The sequence below is a fragment of the Rhea pennata genome, chromosome 2 (genome assembly GCF_028389875.1).
Source record: "Rhea pennata isolate bPtePen1 chromosome 2, bPtePen1.pri, whole genome shotgun sequence".
In the NCBI taxonomy this organism is placed as follows: Eukaryota; Metazoa; Chordata; class Aves; order Rheiformes; family Rheidae; genus Rhea; species Rhea pennata.
In genome coordinates, this window is record NC_084664.1 from 143,593,319 (window position 1) to 143,609,002 (window position 15,684).

Sequence of the window (15,684 nt, forward strand, 5' to 3'; positions counted from 1 at the left end):
ATTTTCTTCATAATTAAGTTGAGATGGTATAAGTCTCGAGTTCAGCATAATTAAGACCACTTCAAATATCACTAGTTATAAAAAATTAACAACTATTATTGACAATGCATGGCTGAATTCAAACCATGTAGGCAATGCAGAAATTAACACAAAAATTGCTTTATTTATGTTTATCTTTATGCAATTAAATTACTTCTAATAAAATTAGCTCTAAACTGAAATTTATCATTTCATACTTGACAAAGAAATTAAAGCTCTGGACTTCCACTGAAAATGATGTCATTTTAACACTTTAGCTTTTCACTTCTAATTTCTATGTCCAAAGTCTGAGTAACTTACTGATATGCATGATGCCTGTAGTAGGCACAGGGAAAAGACATTTATAGCACAAAGGTATCTCTACAAATTAGGAAAGTTAGACAGCTGGGACTCCAGCATGCATTAGCAGTTTCACAAAGTCTAAGCGTAAACCTAATTTCCTTTTTATAATCTGCTCAAGTTCTAATACGGAGATTTTAATCATGCAAATACAATACCTTAATCAAACATGACATTCTTTAACACAAAAAAAGCCAAACAAGCAAACAAAGAATTTAATCGGATAACTGCTATTCTATCACACTGGATTTGAATTAAAACGTTTGGTAATGAATCAATGAAAACCAAGCACTTATCCACAGAGAGTTCTAAAAGATAATCTAACCATTCTCTAACTAAGTGTTGGTTACCTCACCACAGTGAATAATCCTAGAGTGTATTTAGATAAATAAACTATGTTAAAATCCAGCAATGAATTCCAGATCTTACCTTATGCAGTAGTAATTGCAGATTCAGAGGTAGGTGCAAGTTAAGTTTTTGTCTTATCACAAGCCATAACAGATTCTATAGAAACTATGTTGTTTTTTTTAAGCTGGTTGTGAGATTCAATCCTAAATAAGTTTTAATGTTATATGCTGCTCTAGAAAAAAGGAGAAATAACAAATGCTTGGTCAAATGGAAGATGAGAATATCTATCATTCATCAGTCAAGTGATCTCTTTCAGTCTTCCTAAAGTAGGGCTGAGAAAACTCCTTATAACTTAAAACCATTTTTTTTGAACTTGTCTTTCCAATATTTTTTTCAGTAGAATACTAGGTGTTCAGTATATTGACACTGTAATAAGAGCACTTACATCAGCACTTTATTGTTTGTATTAATCAGTATTCTCAGAATGTACATATCACTGTAGGGGAACACATCCCAGGTTATAGTCTCTCTGCACTTACCCAGCTCTAAGCATACCATTGAAAAAAAACATTAATGGATTGTCAAGTCATGCATTAAAGGGGAATGCTGATTCTTTTATTCCAATTCTCAAGTGGGATAATTTATAACTGTTGAGCAATATGCCTTTGCTTACAGAAATTTTCCTTATAGTAAAGACCATTTTACTAAGTGCTCAAAGTATTACTGTATTACTATGGCAAATAAATGAAATACTTGTTTCAAATAGAAGGATCCAAACGTGCATTGGGACCAAGAATCATTTTATACTAAGAGAGCTTTCTGCTTTTAGAAGTTAGATGAATCTCAAGATAAGATTTTGTGGAATTTGACACTCAAATGTAAAGCCACTCTGGCAGGCATTGTTTTTCCCAGAGAAATTCTGCTCTTTTAGCTGAGCAAGAGATGACAGGCAAGTCAATGTAAGTTAGTCTCATTTTCTGTTTATCTGGAAGCTATTCCAGTTGAGTAGAGATCAGTTGTAATAGCAGACCAATTGTTGTATTTTGAAAAGATGAAGCATTGTAGTAACAGTATCCTTTACCAAGCAATACAAGTGCAGCTTACTTGTATACAACAAAAATGTGGCTGCTAATGACTTTTGTTGTGAGGTTTGTTAGACTCATCTGTAATTCCATACATGACAGTTTCTAATGTCTCCCTTACGGTACCCCATCACCTCCTCCATCCCTGCTTTCAATCAGTTCACGTTTCTTCTTTTGTCTTATTGCCAAACATCGTGTAATGCCCAATGCACCTCCTTTTAAAAATCGTACAAAATTGTCTCCAACCAGAGGACCTAGAGCAAAGAGGTTAGCTTCTTTAGTGCACTCGTAAGTATACGGATCAATCTCAATGGGATTCCCCTTGCATGTAATTGGTTGATTTGAGTGATGCCCTATGCCATATCCTTGGTCCTTCAGAAAGAAAAGATTTGGGTGAGAACCTATCAGAACTAAGGCTATAGAAAAGTTCAAGATTTTCTTCAGTCCAGAGGCACTCTGAAGAACACATTTCATTTCAGGCTTGAAGGAAAGTACATTGTGTTCTGGGAAACTAGTGTAAGCAGAATGTAGATTAGAATCTACAGTATGAGTACACATCATATGATAGACTTTGTGATATTCAGGATAAAGAGTTTTAGGTAACTGTTTGAAAATTAGACTTGTATCAGTAACTCTTCTACGAAACACGTGGATTACTGGGATGTTGTTGTTGTATGCACACAGTACTGCATCAGCTGCTGTAAGTCCAGCACCCACAATTAATACAGGGTCTGCTTTCCCACGTAATTTGCCTTTGCTTATAGCAGCTCCAAAGTCAGCCATGGAATGAAGCACAAAAGGAAAGTCTTCTCCCTCAACCTGTAGTCGGCCAGGAGAATCAAAGGTTCCAGTTGCAAGAGCCACATTCTCAGCAAAGAGGCAGAATGGCACATGAGAACCATCTGTTGCTCTCTGATAACCTCTGACTTCCCAGTTTCTCTTAATCAGTGATTTCTGTCCATCTTCCGTTTCCATCTGTAAATGTTGTGTTGAAATATTTTCATTTAGTTGACTTTCATCTTCATCATCCGTTCCTCGATAAAGTCTGGATACTGATGTTATGTAAACATTGTCTCTGAAATTCTTTTGGAGGCCCATGACTTTAACGTAGTGTTTATAATAACATGCTATTTCCTCTGGCATTACTCTGTCAGTCTTTATATTTCTAAAACAAAAATGAAAGGTTCTGGTTAATATTTAGACTATCCTGCTAGCTTCAACATTATACTTGACAAACTACATGACCAAATTTCATGGGATGATTCTGCCCAGTATCTTCAAACTCATTCAAGTTGTTTTATTTGCACTCCTGATTCCTGATGTACAAAACAAGATTTACAGTACTAAGACAGAAAAACTTTAAAATGCTAAAGTAACAAGCAAAAAAAGCATAAAAATATTCTACAGTACCATAGCAGAATAACAGTTCTATCTTTATGGAAGGGTTTTACAAAGCCAGTTTAACCTCTCTACAGTCAACAACACAATACTAGCAAAAACTGTACTCAGTGAGGATACCTTTACTTAGGAAAAAATAATTAAATAGCATAGTAACTCTTAAGCGTCAACTTAGAAACTCTAAGTTTGCTACATTACTTGCCAAGTACAATAAAGAATACTTTACTCAAGACATCCCTTGAGTACAGCTAAATTCAGTAGGTATCAAATTACGTAGTTCCATATCATAGAACTTTAAGTCCTACAGGAATTAAAAAGCAAATATTATATAGAATCTTAAAGGGAATATATAAATAGGATTTTGATGTCCGAGTATCTAATTTAAAAAAAACATATTCTTTCACTGGGATCCTGATATTACATCTATGTTTTTCTCACCATGTTTGCTGCCTTATTATCTATTAAGAAAAAAAAAAGCTGAAAAAGTTAGGAGGAAGACAAAAAGAAACATTAGTACTGAACATCAGGGTTGACACTGAATTATGTTTAAAAATATAGTTACAAGAGGTCAGGCTACTCATAGATAAAAAAAAAAAAATCACAGAATAGCAATTGTAAATGTTCAGGTTCTTACTCTGAAAACCCTGGGAGATATTTGTTGAGGAGGATGATCATGACCTCTTACAAGAAAACATATGAAACTATATTTTACATGACTACAAGTTTTCAAGTACAACCAGTACTTTTAAATATGCTTGTTTAATTGTAGTAAAACAAGTTAGCATTTTTGGTTTTAGTATTGTTGAAATCTGAAATATAAACAAATTAGCTTCAGATAATAAGAAGCTTATAGGATTTAAGTTAATAAGGAGGCAAGATTACTGTGGTTATCTACGAAAGCGATTAAAGAACAAAGGTACAGTTTCTTTACTGCAAGCGTTGTCCTAAAACAAACAACAGTCTGCTCTTAAACACATGCCCCCAAATTTAAATCTATTCCTTTAATTCTTACCATGGATAGCAGAAAAACAATTTCCTTTAATTTTGCTAGAACAAAGTTAGGAATATTCTGAATTTAGAAGCTTACCTAGAGTGCCTGAATTTGTGTTATCACACAGGTCTTTGTATACTAATTGCATGCCTGAAGTTTGAGTGAGCTCATACAAGATAGTAATTTTATAATTTCTAATTTTATAGTCTCTGAGTTTGTACAATTTTTCTTCTCTAAAATTTGTTCAGGGAACTTACTACTAGAAAATAACATAGAGAAACACTGAATTATTGCCTTAAAATTAAAATCCATACACAAAATCATGTTAGATGCTGCAGCATTTGTCTTTGAAGCAAATGCTGAAATATACTGACTCCCTGAATTTTATATATATACATACATACATACACATATATATATATATATATATATATATATATATAAAGCTAGCACGCATAACAACTTAAGTAAATGCCCAAGTTAAAAGAGGAACTTACAATAGTTTTGCAAATTTTAAATTCCTCAAGTCTGATCAAAACTGTTTATAGTAGCAGCACTTCTTTGTCCTGCTCAACGCAGTTCTCTGTGCAACTTCAATGGCTGCTTGTAAGCACGGTATTGCCTTTGATGCATTCAAAATATATTATTCTGGCCAACCACTGTCCATTTTCTTCCCCCCAAATACACAGTGAAGAAACATTTTCAGTGCCATCAGGCAATTTAATAAACAAAGCAAGAGGCATTCCTGTAAACAGCGAGGCTGTTTTCCAGTTCTTAGAATAATGGTGTCTCGATTCTCATAGCAACTACCTATTTTTCAAATACACTAAGTGATCTTTTTACCTGCGCTTGTTGGCTGCCCACTCTTTAAATGCGAGTCCAGGCAATTCCATCCAGTCTCCAAAACTGATTGTTAACATAGAGCCTTCCATAGACTATGATAAAAAACAAGATGTGTAACTAGATATATTTCAAACGGATATATTTATGTAAAACACGGAGAAACTGTTCACACTGTAATCATTTAGAGCAATACTAGAATATAACAATATGTGAACATTATACAAAGTGCTGAGGAAATAATTTTTCATATTATAGTTAGATACTATTTTAATAACTACACGATCTAATGAATTTATTGGAGCAAAGTGGAATGTGAAGAGAGAACAAGAGAAAAGGAAAATAAAAGCAAGTTATTGAAAACTCCAAACAGATGTAAGAAAAGAGTGAAAACAATGAGATATGAACACTATGATTCAAGACAGTTTAACAATGCCTGGAAAATAATGGAGGGATAGGAGAAAGACTCACAGAAAATACACTTCATTATAACTCATTAAATTTAAACTAACAGAGAAAAAAAAAACATGCAAGACAGCAGTTATATTCACAAATCCCAGTTTAAAGGGCAATTTTTTTACCTTCCTTTTCTGCATCTCTAACATATTTGTGCTTTGGTAAACTGAACAGCTGGAACTGCAACAGCCATTAGTATCTAAACAACCAACCTTAGATAGCAATAAACCCCTAAAACTACAAAATGATAATGTTATCTTGTAAGTGACATGAAGAATTTACTCACATGCCAAGCACCACCAGGTGGTCCTTTACCAAGCACAATATGGGGAATATAATGATGTTGTTCTAGCTTCCAGTGCAAAATCGGTGGGTAAGCATATCCAAAGTCAGCATCAGGGTGAAGCAACGTATCAAAAAGCACTGCGACTGGATTTGAAGAGCGTCCTTCCAGGCCTTCAGACAAATACTCTAGATCCTAAAGCATGAAAGAAGGTTCATGTTCTACAACTTTTACTACAGATGATATCATTCTGATATACAGAAGTTGAACTTCAACAAGAAGCAGAGAATTAGTTTAATCTGAAGTTTAAGTACAGATAAATATTTAATGTAGAGATACACACAAAACCTTTTTTTGAAATAACTCATGATTCAGTATTTCTACAATGTAATAACAAATACTTGAAGGGAATATAGACGTCTTGAGGCCAAAAGATAGTTTAGCTTCCCAAATTAGGAAAAAGCCAGGAAGAACATGAAGTGTCTGTAGGCAACTCCCCCCCCCCCCCCCCCCAAAAAAAAAAAAAAAAAAAAAAGTCAATTTACTCTCCTGCCAATAAACAAGCTTTGTGACTTATGGTCAACATCCTATGCAAACAGTATGGTATTAAAACAAACAAACAAACAAACAACTCTTACTTTTTCACTACAAATACAGACGTATGCTTCTGGTCCAAACAAATTATAGTTCACACAGACAACAGAGTTAGAAGTAACATTGTCAATGATCAGTCAAGAGTAGAGTGGGGCAAGCAGAAAATAGCAACATGGCAAACAAATGGAGAAGTGGGGGGAAAATAATGCAGGGGAAAAAAACAGTGCAGGAAATTTAACTATTCAAACAGGACAGAAAAATCAGATGTAAGCAAGGATGACAAACAGCACAAGAGTCATTGTGACCACAACACAAATAGTGAAGGATGTATATACTGTTCAGAAAAGAAAAACAGGTTCATCTCTAATGTTCCTAAAAATTGAGTCCTAGAAGACTTGTATCATTTAGGAATATTTTAAACTTGAAGTATGCATACTTCAAGTACATTAGTAGCATGTGTTCCTCAATCCTTAATTATAGTGCTCAAACATGCCACTATGTGAAAATCAAAATCTTTTTATCAGCTGCTCACTGAAAGACCAAGTGCTGCTATAGACAGTTCTGGCAAGTAATGAGGACATGACAAAGGGCAGACTGTAAAAAACAGCCTTTGTCCAGTGACAGTGAATTGATTCCATTTAAATTAACAGAAGAACAAAATAACTTGAGTAACTTGTTAATACATTAGAAATATGACTGGATAAATGCATTAGTTCTCCATGATGCAATACATATAATTTGGGGGATAAACAGTTCTTAAAATGCATTGCTTTTCTCTGAAATATATAAATTTATTAACAGCTATTGAGGAAAGTTTATACTGCCCTTTATTTTATAGGTAGGAAAAATGAAGTCAAGAGATAAAGCTAGCTGCCTGAGGCCACAGTTGCTGATTTTTATTGTTGTCTTAATTCTTTGTGGGTTAAGAAAGTTAAACCCCTTTTCTGTGTGTGGCGCTACTTTTATGTAAATTGCAAGAGCATCTTAAACAGGATCATAAAAGAAAGCCTGCTGTTTTATAATCTATTTTGTAGAAGCAAAAGATCTGAACAAGATGGCAACAAAAGCTTACCTGATCAACAATAGAAAGATGTCGAGCTTCTTCTAATTTAGTATGCAGAACGGGATTCGGATGTATAGCTTCCGGAGACAAATATGGCCTGTATCCAGAGAGCAGGTAAGAAAGACAAATTCCTGATGGTCCATTTCCTATAAAAGAAAGAAGTCAATAAAAATGTAAGCAAGCTAAAGTTTATGTCACCAAATAAGCAACAACAAAATTATATATTAGCAGTACAGTGTGGTACCGTCCTTATTTAAAGAAGCTTGTCTTTGCAGTAAAATAGTCTACCACTAGAAGTTCCTCCAAACAAACTCACCAGAGACTTTTTCAGGTAACAAGAAATTAGCTGAAAAGTATAGGTACAAACATAGTATTAAAAAATACGTATTTTTTTTTGATTACACTACCAATGAAATGCAACACATTGAATTTTTTATATGAATTTTGTTCCATGATGTAGACAGTCATAAATGTCATAAACAGTCATACATATGACTTTGTTTCATAGTTGAGTATGCCAAATTCACTATTGTTGTATGAAAAGGACTCAGTGGATAAAACTTGGTCTACCTGTCAATCACTGATACCTGAATAGTTTTACCATCTTACAACTTTGTATTCTCACTTACACTGGGTACTGTAAAACACGGAATAAAAGACAACCAGGAGTATGTGTTATTTAGGTCTGACTACAAGATAAGAAGAAGAAATAAACAGATGAACAGAAACAAAGCTGAAGACAGTGCAAGTCAGAATGAGAAGCTATAGACTCAGCACAATAGACACGTAAAAGATGAGCAAGGACAAATACATACAGTAGATAAGTGCTAAAGTACAAGAAACTCATTTAAGACCATTTCATCATTAAGCATAACAGCAACAATATCAAACATCTTTCTATATCCTTGTTTTATATCATTTTATAATTTATTTATATGAATTATTGCAATTTTAATACACTATTTTTCAAATGTGCCCAAAAGATAGGACAAAATATTACCATACGGTAACACAAATATTAGGTAAATACTTCTATTCCTTTGACTATTACTAAACAAAGTAGGGGATCATATTTATAAATGAAAATTCTCAAGGTATTCAAGTAATGTTCATATCACAAAGTTAAATAGCATAGGTTAGGGAAAGCTAAGTCAATAAAAGTATGTGATACATAACACAAACACGTGACTATGTACTGTTGTTTCTATAGCTCCCCAACCCCATTAACTGAATGAAAAGCACAGTGTTCTCTTAATGAGACACTATTCAGTATTTAGTCTTTGTTTCCCCTCTAAAGTGGCACGCGCTCATGGTATTTACATGTTATTCAAATTCTGAGCTAAAAATGAAATCACTAGTTTCTTCCTGGTTTTTATATAGCCCTCATGGTTAGGATGTTAGTTTTTCACTTCCTGCCCTTTCAACTCTCCTTTTGATGTCAGCGTTGACCCCTACACTGTCCCCCATAATTTTCCCACACACTGTTTCCATCACTAGTTTCCAATCCTGCTTGTCCAACGCCTGTGTCCTCCTCTTGCTTTTTTGATTTCCCAGTTCCTGCATTCCCCAACAGTTTGCCCAGTCGCTATTTCTTATTCTCCTGTTCATTCTCAATCTCTCGCACATTGACCTCTTCCTCCTCCTCCACTGAATTAGGCTCAACTCTGGTCCCAAGTACCAGTATATATATCACACAATGGTGCATGCAGAGGCTGGCCACAGGCACGTGCTCAGGAAAGTCACGTGTGCTTACTGCAGATGAACTGAGACCGGCAAGTCGGGAGAAGTCTTCAATCAGCACGTTTTTCCAAAGGCCTAGAACCCAAACAATTACACGAGACTGCACTCTGATCATATCGACGGTTCAATTCCCATGATTGAGTTAAACATTTAACTACTTTGGGCAGAATTATATCTTGTGCATAATTTAAAAAGACGATTTGTTTTACAAACGTGTAATTTTTTTTTTCATATTGTGGTATAATGGAATTTGTGAGGAAGTCTGCAAAGGAGGGGAAAAAACAAATACCAGCTTACAAGAATCCTGTGCTATGGATCATTCTCACTGGATAAGCCCCAAAAGAACCATCTGGAAAACAAAAGCTGCCAACACAAAGGCTAGCAAGGGCCAGGGTTGTTTTAAGGTGAATTACTGAGTTCCCTAGCCATTCCCCTAGGACTACCAAGTCCCTGTTCTTCCAGCAGACCCAGTCGAGGGAAGAGAAATTCCCTCATAGAAATGCTCTCAATAACATGTAAGATAAAAGTTCTGCTGCAAAGTTTGCAGTAAATTTTACTATTATTCTCTCACAGAATCCCTGGGGAGGAGGCAGGGAAATTAAATGAGAATTTTAAACCTGGAGAGTTTGCTCTTTTTGCTCTTTATTCACATGCAGTACTTCCTATAATGTTTCTCATCATGAGAGAGAGATTAGATACTACTATTATATACATTTTAGATCTGTAATCAATGTATTTCCAAACCCAATAACCTATTTCAAAAGTAGTTAACATTTTGTCCAAGTAGTGGAAGAAGCTTCTGATCAACAGTAACCTACAGCAGAATTACCTTTGCATTATGTGCCTAAATTTAAAGCAAATAACCAAAGACTTGTTATCTGGATGAAAATTTAAGACCATATTGTGTTTACCCAGTAACGATCAAAACTAGTGCAGGAGATGAAAATGTTTAGTACAGAACATCCTCTAGATTTAGAACTCCTGCATGAAATTTTCCATTTCCAACTCATCCAAATTCAATTTGTTTCTTCACAGTTTCTTGAGAGGAAACAGATACAGCAGCACAGCACAGAACTTACTCCTTATCACTAAGTTACACAGTATTCTAGGCAGAGCAATCTATCTAAGTAAGAATCAAATCATAAATTAGACATCATACAGGTAAAAATGGAATGGTGAAGCTAAATGAAGGACAATATAAATTAATGTTCAACCATGAAGTCAACTCCTTACACATATGTGCCATCTTTCTCTAACTATTAAAATGGCACCATGAGAAAGTAGCACTGGGATACTAAAAGAAGTACATTTTAACATAACAAAATACAGCAAAATACTGCAGATCCCTGAGACACTTCAGATATAAAAGAAATGCTTGCAGGAGATCAAAACAATAGTACAGGGAGGGTAAGGTGGGCAAAGAACCTACTTTTATGTTCTTCTATAATATTATATCATTTTAGGTCCTTTCTATGGCTTCTTCAGACAGCCATGAATTAAGAGATAATAGGCTGTCAATGGAGAAAATCAATTTCAGATTTTTTTTCTATTATATGTGAGAAAAAAAAACATTCAGACAATTTAGGTAATGTATTTGTTTTCCACTGGAGACAGTCAAGACAGTTGTGGTTGGTGTAAGCACACAGAAAACAGTTCTAGACAAAGTACGTATTGAGCACAGGTATTTGCATAATGCATGTTTACAAAATTAAATACAAAATTAAGGATGAGTCATTACCATATGGCAAACCTATACCGAGACTGACAAAATGCCAGGAAATTGTTGCTGTTCAACTATGATGGAGAATTCACCGAATGATTCATGTCTGTCACATCCACATTAATGTATTACATGAGCGCTATTTTAGGGTATCACTGAATACAGCTTTGAGAACAGCCACTGCACAAATACCACTATTTCAAAGTAGCATAGGTTTACTGCGAACATAATACATGAAAACATCATTCTCTTAAATCTCTCTCTGCTTGCCTGCCGTTGGTTTGCTGTAGCACCAATAGCTTTGGACCAGGCTACTGAAAGCCTCCTTTACTCAAGGCCTTTTCTTTGTGCTTTCATCAAGTCATGGCAATAAGGAGTTGGAACCTGCTGTTGCTGGGAAATCTTGGCCGAATACAAATCACCCTGGAGCTCCCAGCAAATGCTATCCACCTAAGAAGCCTGTTTCTTCTGCTATCCTGTCATTTGGAAAGATTTTACAATAACAAGCCTTTAACTATTTAATCAAGACTACAATTTATTAATTTGAACTGGCTGATTTGACATGGATTCACTTTGGTACAGATGAACAATATTCAGATGCTAGCAGATCTGTTGCTAGATGCAACAGAAAGAAAAGGAATTAATGAGTAATTTTAGCATCTAAGCAGTATACAACACACATTTTACTGTATACTTTCAACTGTCTCCATTGCCCACACAAATTTCTACCAGTGGAGCATCAACAACTTCCGTGCAACCCAATGTAAACATAACAGAATCATGTGAATCAAATCCTGTACGATCAATGCTACAACCAAAACAGTTCTGTTAAGACTCATTATTTGCTGCCAAATGCAGTTCAACTTCATCAAACCACGACTTTAATTCAAATACACTTCACCAGCAAGTCTTTTAACATAATTTAATGGTACTAGTTAACTATAAGTACTGTATCAATCTAATAAAATTATTCACTATGCAGATAGTTATTTAATTATAAATTACTTTATACAGTAGGTTTGTAAAGGCAATGACTTTTATGACCCAATGACCAAAATAATAATAATAATAAAAATAAGAAAAAAAATCACCTATTATTACTACAGGTAGAGTGAGAAGAGGGTCCCCAGGCAGAACAGTTTCTTCTATTAAAGGCATTCTTTTAATCTTGCTCCCAAGACTGTCACCAAAATACTGGACAAAGGAATTCAAAAGTTGTCCTTCAGTTTCAGGGCTACTGTAGCTTCTAAAGAAGAAGGAAAGAGGGGATAAAACCAAAATGAAACAGTTGAATTATGATTGTAACAGCCCCTTCAAAAACAAAGGTACTTTTGATGCTTTACTTTAAAAGCTACAAAATTTGCAAAAAAGAGTAAAACAGATATTCCTCATCCAAATTTACTCTTCAGCACAGCTTTTCTAACAGTAGTTAAAAAAAAAAATAATCAAAAAAACCCTGTTTCCTCAAGAAAGTCTACAGAAGGATAACAAATGGACAGATGGCTCCTTGGAGATGCAGGTCCCTTTCATTTCAGAGTATATAAAGCCAACAAAGTATAACCAACAACAAATACTATTTCGTTCAACACCACAGAGTGGAATTTGTTTCTCACTGTCCTTATCAAAGCAGGAGGGATACACTGCCTGGCCAATTAACAATATTAAAACCAGCCAAAGGTGACTGAGCAGCTAAGATACAACAGCAGCTATCTACATACCTTTCTACCTGCTGAGTAGTGTAGAGACTTTACAAAACTTCTGTTCAGGTAGAAGAAAGGTAGCCTAAGCAGGCAGTGGTGGGAAGATGGAGAAAAGTCCCTACAAAAGCTAGACATAACCTATTTTATCACTGTTAAGTGTTTACAAAAGGAACAGTCATCCATCAGTCAGGTCAGCTACTGCTCAATAGACCATTTTCACAACCAGTAGACTACATAGATCTGTTAGCCTTCTCTGAAGCCTTTCCAGGTCATTAAAGAAGCACAATTTATCCATACAGTTAAAAAGGCAATGTCAAATTAAAAAAAAAAAAAAAAAAAAAAAAAAAGAATGTCATTGGCACTTGTTTTTAGTAAGTCTTTGAAATAAAGACTTAATAATAACTTTTTAAATAAAAATGCCCCAATGGAGTATACTTATTTATTTCCTAAGAATCTGATTACCTTAAAGCTATTCTAATACTTCAAAAATTGTTTTCCATGTGGAACCTAAAAGCATGAGATGCAGCCAGTTCCCATGGCCTTCAAGAACCATGGCAACTGCCTAAACTCCCACAATACTCATAGTTCTACTACAAACCTCAAAAACCAAACAAAAAACTTTTCCTCAATAAGTAAGCTGAAAGTAAAATTAGAGACACAGCTGTAGTAGACACAACGACACTGGTACACGCTGTAACACAATCCTACTGGGATTGTTATTCCTTTGTTTAAAAAGCTCAGAAGTTCTTCTTAGGTTTTATTTGTTTCAGAAAGCACATACTTCATTTTTATTGCAGTAGAAAAAACACAGAAATAAAGTTTTCAAACTGCCTTTCAAATCAGCCTTGCCGACTGACTGAATTATAGCTGCACATTAGCTCTTTATGATAATGGGAATGTATAAAATATGAAGAGCAAGAGTTTGATGAAAGTGAGCAGAGAGCAGAGGTAGGATATCTAATTAGCATACTGCTCTTTTTCCACCTCTTTCTGCTGGTTTGTACAGGCAGGCTGTATTATCTTCCGGCCTCTGCTCAAAGTTAACTTTGGTAATATTATTCTATGTCTTGCTAAAGACAAGTTCAAAGAGAGTGCACATGCTTTAGTGTAGTTTTAATACACTGTTCTCTGCTAGATGGTTAGAAAGAAAAAAAGAAAACTTCTTTTATGTGGTATATGTAGAGGCTACAAAAGAATCTTGAGCAGTAAAAACACCGCTGCTCTTCAGCTTTAATAGTGCACGACCAGCTGCTGAACTGGCAGAGCAAAGAATCTGAATTTTGCAGAGCAGCGTCTACCTACAACATGCAACTCCCCAGCGACTGCGCATATGAAGCAGATGACACGCGAGTGTCTGTAGCACACTTATTTTGTAAGAACCTCACACCAAAACCCAGGAAGATCTTAAATTGGGGGCCGCTACTGCCACCATATTTCTAACCTTAGAACAAATACGGAATGGAAAGTCAGTAAGTACCACAACTTTTTATATCAAAACAAACAAAAAAATCTCCCCACAAGCACTCCACACTTAGTAGTCAGCTCTGTATCAGTAAAGACCTGGTAAAATATATATGGCACACAAAGATGAGTCAGTCCTTAGTTTAGCTTATGCTGGTTCCGTCAAATAACTACGTTTTAAACCTGATCACCTTTTTTTTGTGTGTGTTTAGATGCTTTCTATCAATTATTTTTAGCTGGCGTGAAAAAAAAAACGGTAAGAGGAAAAAAAAGTATAGCACATATGTAAATGACCGCTTGGAGGGCAAAGAATAATTCTTTCATCATACCACTCAGTTTGCTTATTTAGATAAAACATAAAAGCTTCTTTTCACTAAGTAATTCTGAAACATCCTGGAAGAATTTTTCGCATATTTTCAAATAAATAAATAAATAAACTGCCTCTCTACTAGGTAGTTAACAGAAAACTCTTTATATGAAGGGAACGCTGTTCATTTAAATTCGGTCTGAAGTTTGCGCTCTCCGAAGTGCAAATTTATCATCATCAGGTTACAAAAAAGAAAAGGAAAGCCCAGCGCAAACCGCTGTCCCGCTCCGCAGCCGGGCAGCGCCGCCGCTGCAGCATCCCGGCCGCCCAAGCGCAACGCGCGGCAAGTGCCGCTGCCGCGGGCCGCGGGCCAGCGAGCCAGCGAGCCCGGGCCGCGGGCGAGCGGCGCCCGCCGCGGCTGGCAGCCGCCCGCCGCGCTCCGGCGCCGCCGAGGGGCCCGGCCGCCGCCGCCCCCTCACCTGCCGCCCGCGCGGCCCCGACGCGCGCTCCTCCGCCGGCGCGGCCGCGCAGGGGCGCGGCGGGGCCGCCCGGGGCCCGGCCGCCGCCAACGGCCGCCCGCAGCCCCGCGCCGCCGAGGCCGCGCCGCGCCGCCCGCGGAGCCGCCGCCTCACCTGAGCCGGGCGGCCGGGGAGCAGCGGCAGCACCACACGGGCATCGGCGGGCTGGCGGCGCCGGCGCGGCGCTGCGAAGCGGCTGCGGGGGGGCGTCGCGCCGCGCCGCCCGCGCCTCCCGCCGCCGCCGCCACGCTGCGGCCCGCGCGGCCCCGTCCCTCCTCCCCGCTCACATGCGGCAGCGGGTCACGCGCGGGAGGAGGAGCCGCCGCCTGCACTGGCGGCGCGGCCGCCGCTGCCTCCGCCCAGCCGCGCTGCGGCGGCCGCCGCGCCGAGCCCGCGCCCCGCGGGAGGGCGGCGGCGGCGGCGCCTCCTCGCGGCGCGCAGGCACGGCGGGGCCGCCCCGCGGCCTGGCGGACCGAGCCGCCGCGGCCCGCCGGCGCCGCGCAGCGCCACGCTCCCTCCTCGGGCCGCGGCGGGGCCCGCCCGGCGCCGCCCCCGCCCCTCGCGGGCCGCGCCGCCCTGCCGCCGCCGCCGCGCGGGCCGGGCCGCACCTGCGGGCCGCCGCCGCCCGCCCCGCCGGCCGCGGGCCCGGCCGGAGCCCCCCGGAGCCGCCGCCGCCTCGGCCGGGGCCGGGGCCGGGCCTCGGCGCTGGAGCCGCTGCGGCCAGTGCTGAAGGGAAGAGACACCGCTCGTGAACTTTCGTAATTCTTCTCTTTTTTTGAAAAGCAGGATCCTGTACTCTGCTCAG

General features: G+C 38.4%; 1 protein-coding gene across 1 annotated transcript; it reads right to left on the bottom strand.

Moving 5' to 3' along the window:
* Positions 1–579: 579 nt before the first annotated feature.
* On the bottom strand, positions 580–15,066 carry OSGIN2 (oxidative stress induced growth inhibitor family member 2). The gene is made up of 6 exons (XM_062568367.1): positions 14,994–15,066; positions 11,985–12,139; positions 7,443–7,579; positions 5,780–5,971; positions 5,041–5,132; positions 580–2,973 (listed from the first exon to the last, which is right to left on the bottom strand). Exons 1-6 carry the CDS (start codon positions 15,035–15,037, stop codon positions 1,926–1,928), a joined length of 1,668 nt encoding a protein of 555 aa, XP_062424351.1. The 5' UTR covers positions 15,038–15,066; the 3' UTR covers positions 580–1,925.
* Between the last annotated feature and the right edge of the window lie 618 nt (positions 15,067–15,684).

Coding starts and splice junctions, on each gene's coding strand:
- OSGIN2 (XM_062568367.1), bottom strand. CDS start 15,037: ATGCCCGTGTGGTGCTGCCGCTGCTCCCCGGCCGCCCGGCTCAG. Junction 12,140..14,993: donor TCCCCGGCCGCCCGGCTCAG/GTGAGGCGGCGG, acceptor CTTCTTCTTTAG/AAGCTACAGTAGCCCTGAAA. Junction 5,133..5,779: donor CACCTGGTGGTGCTTGGCAT/GTGAGTAAATTC, acceptor TTTTTATCATAG/TCTATGGAAGGCTCTATGTT.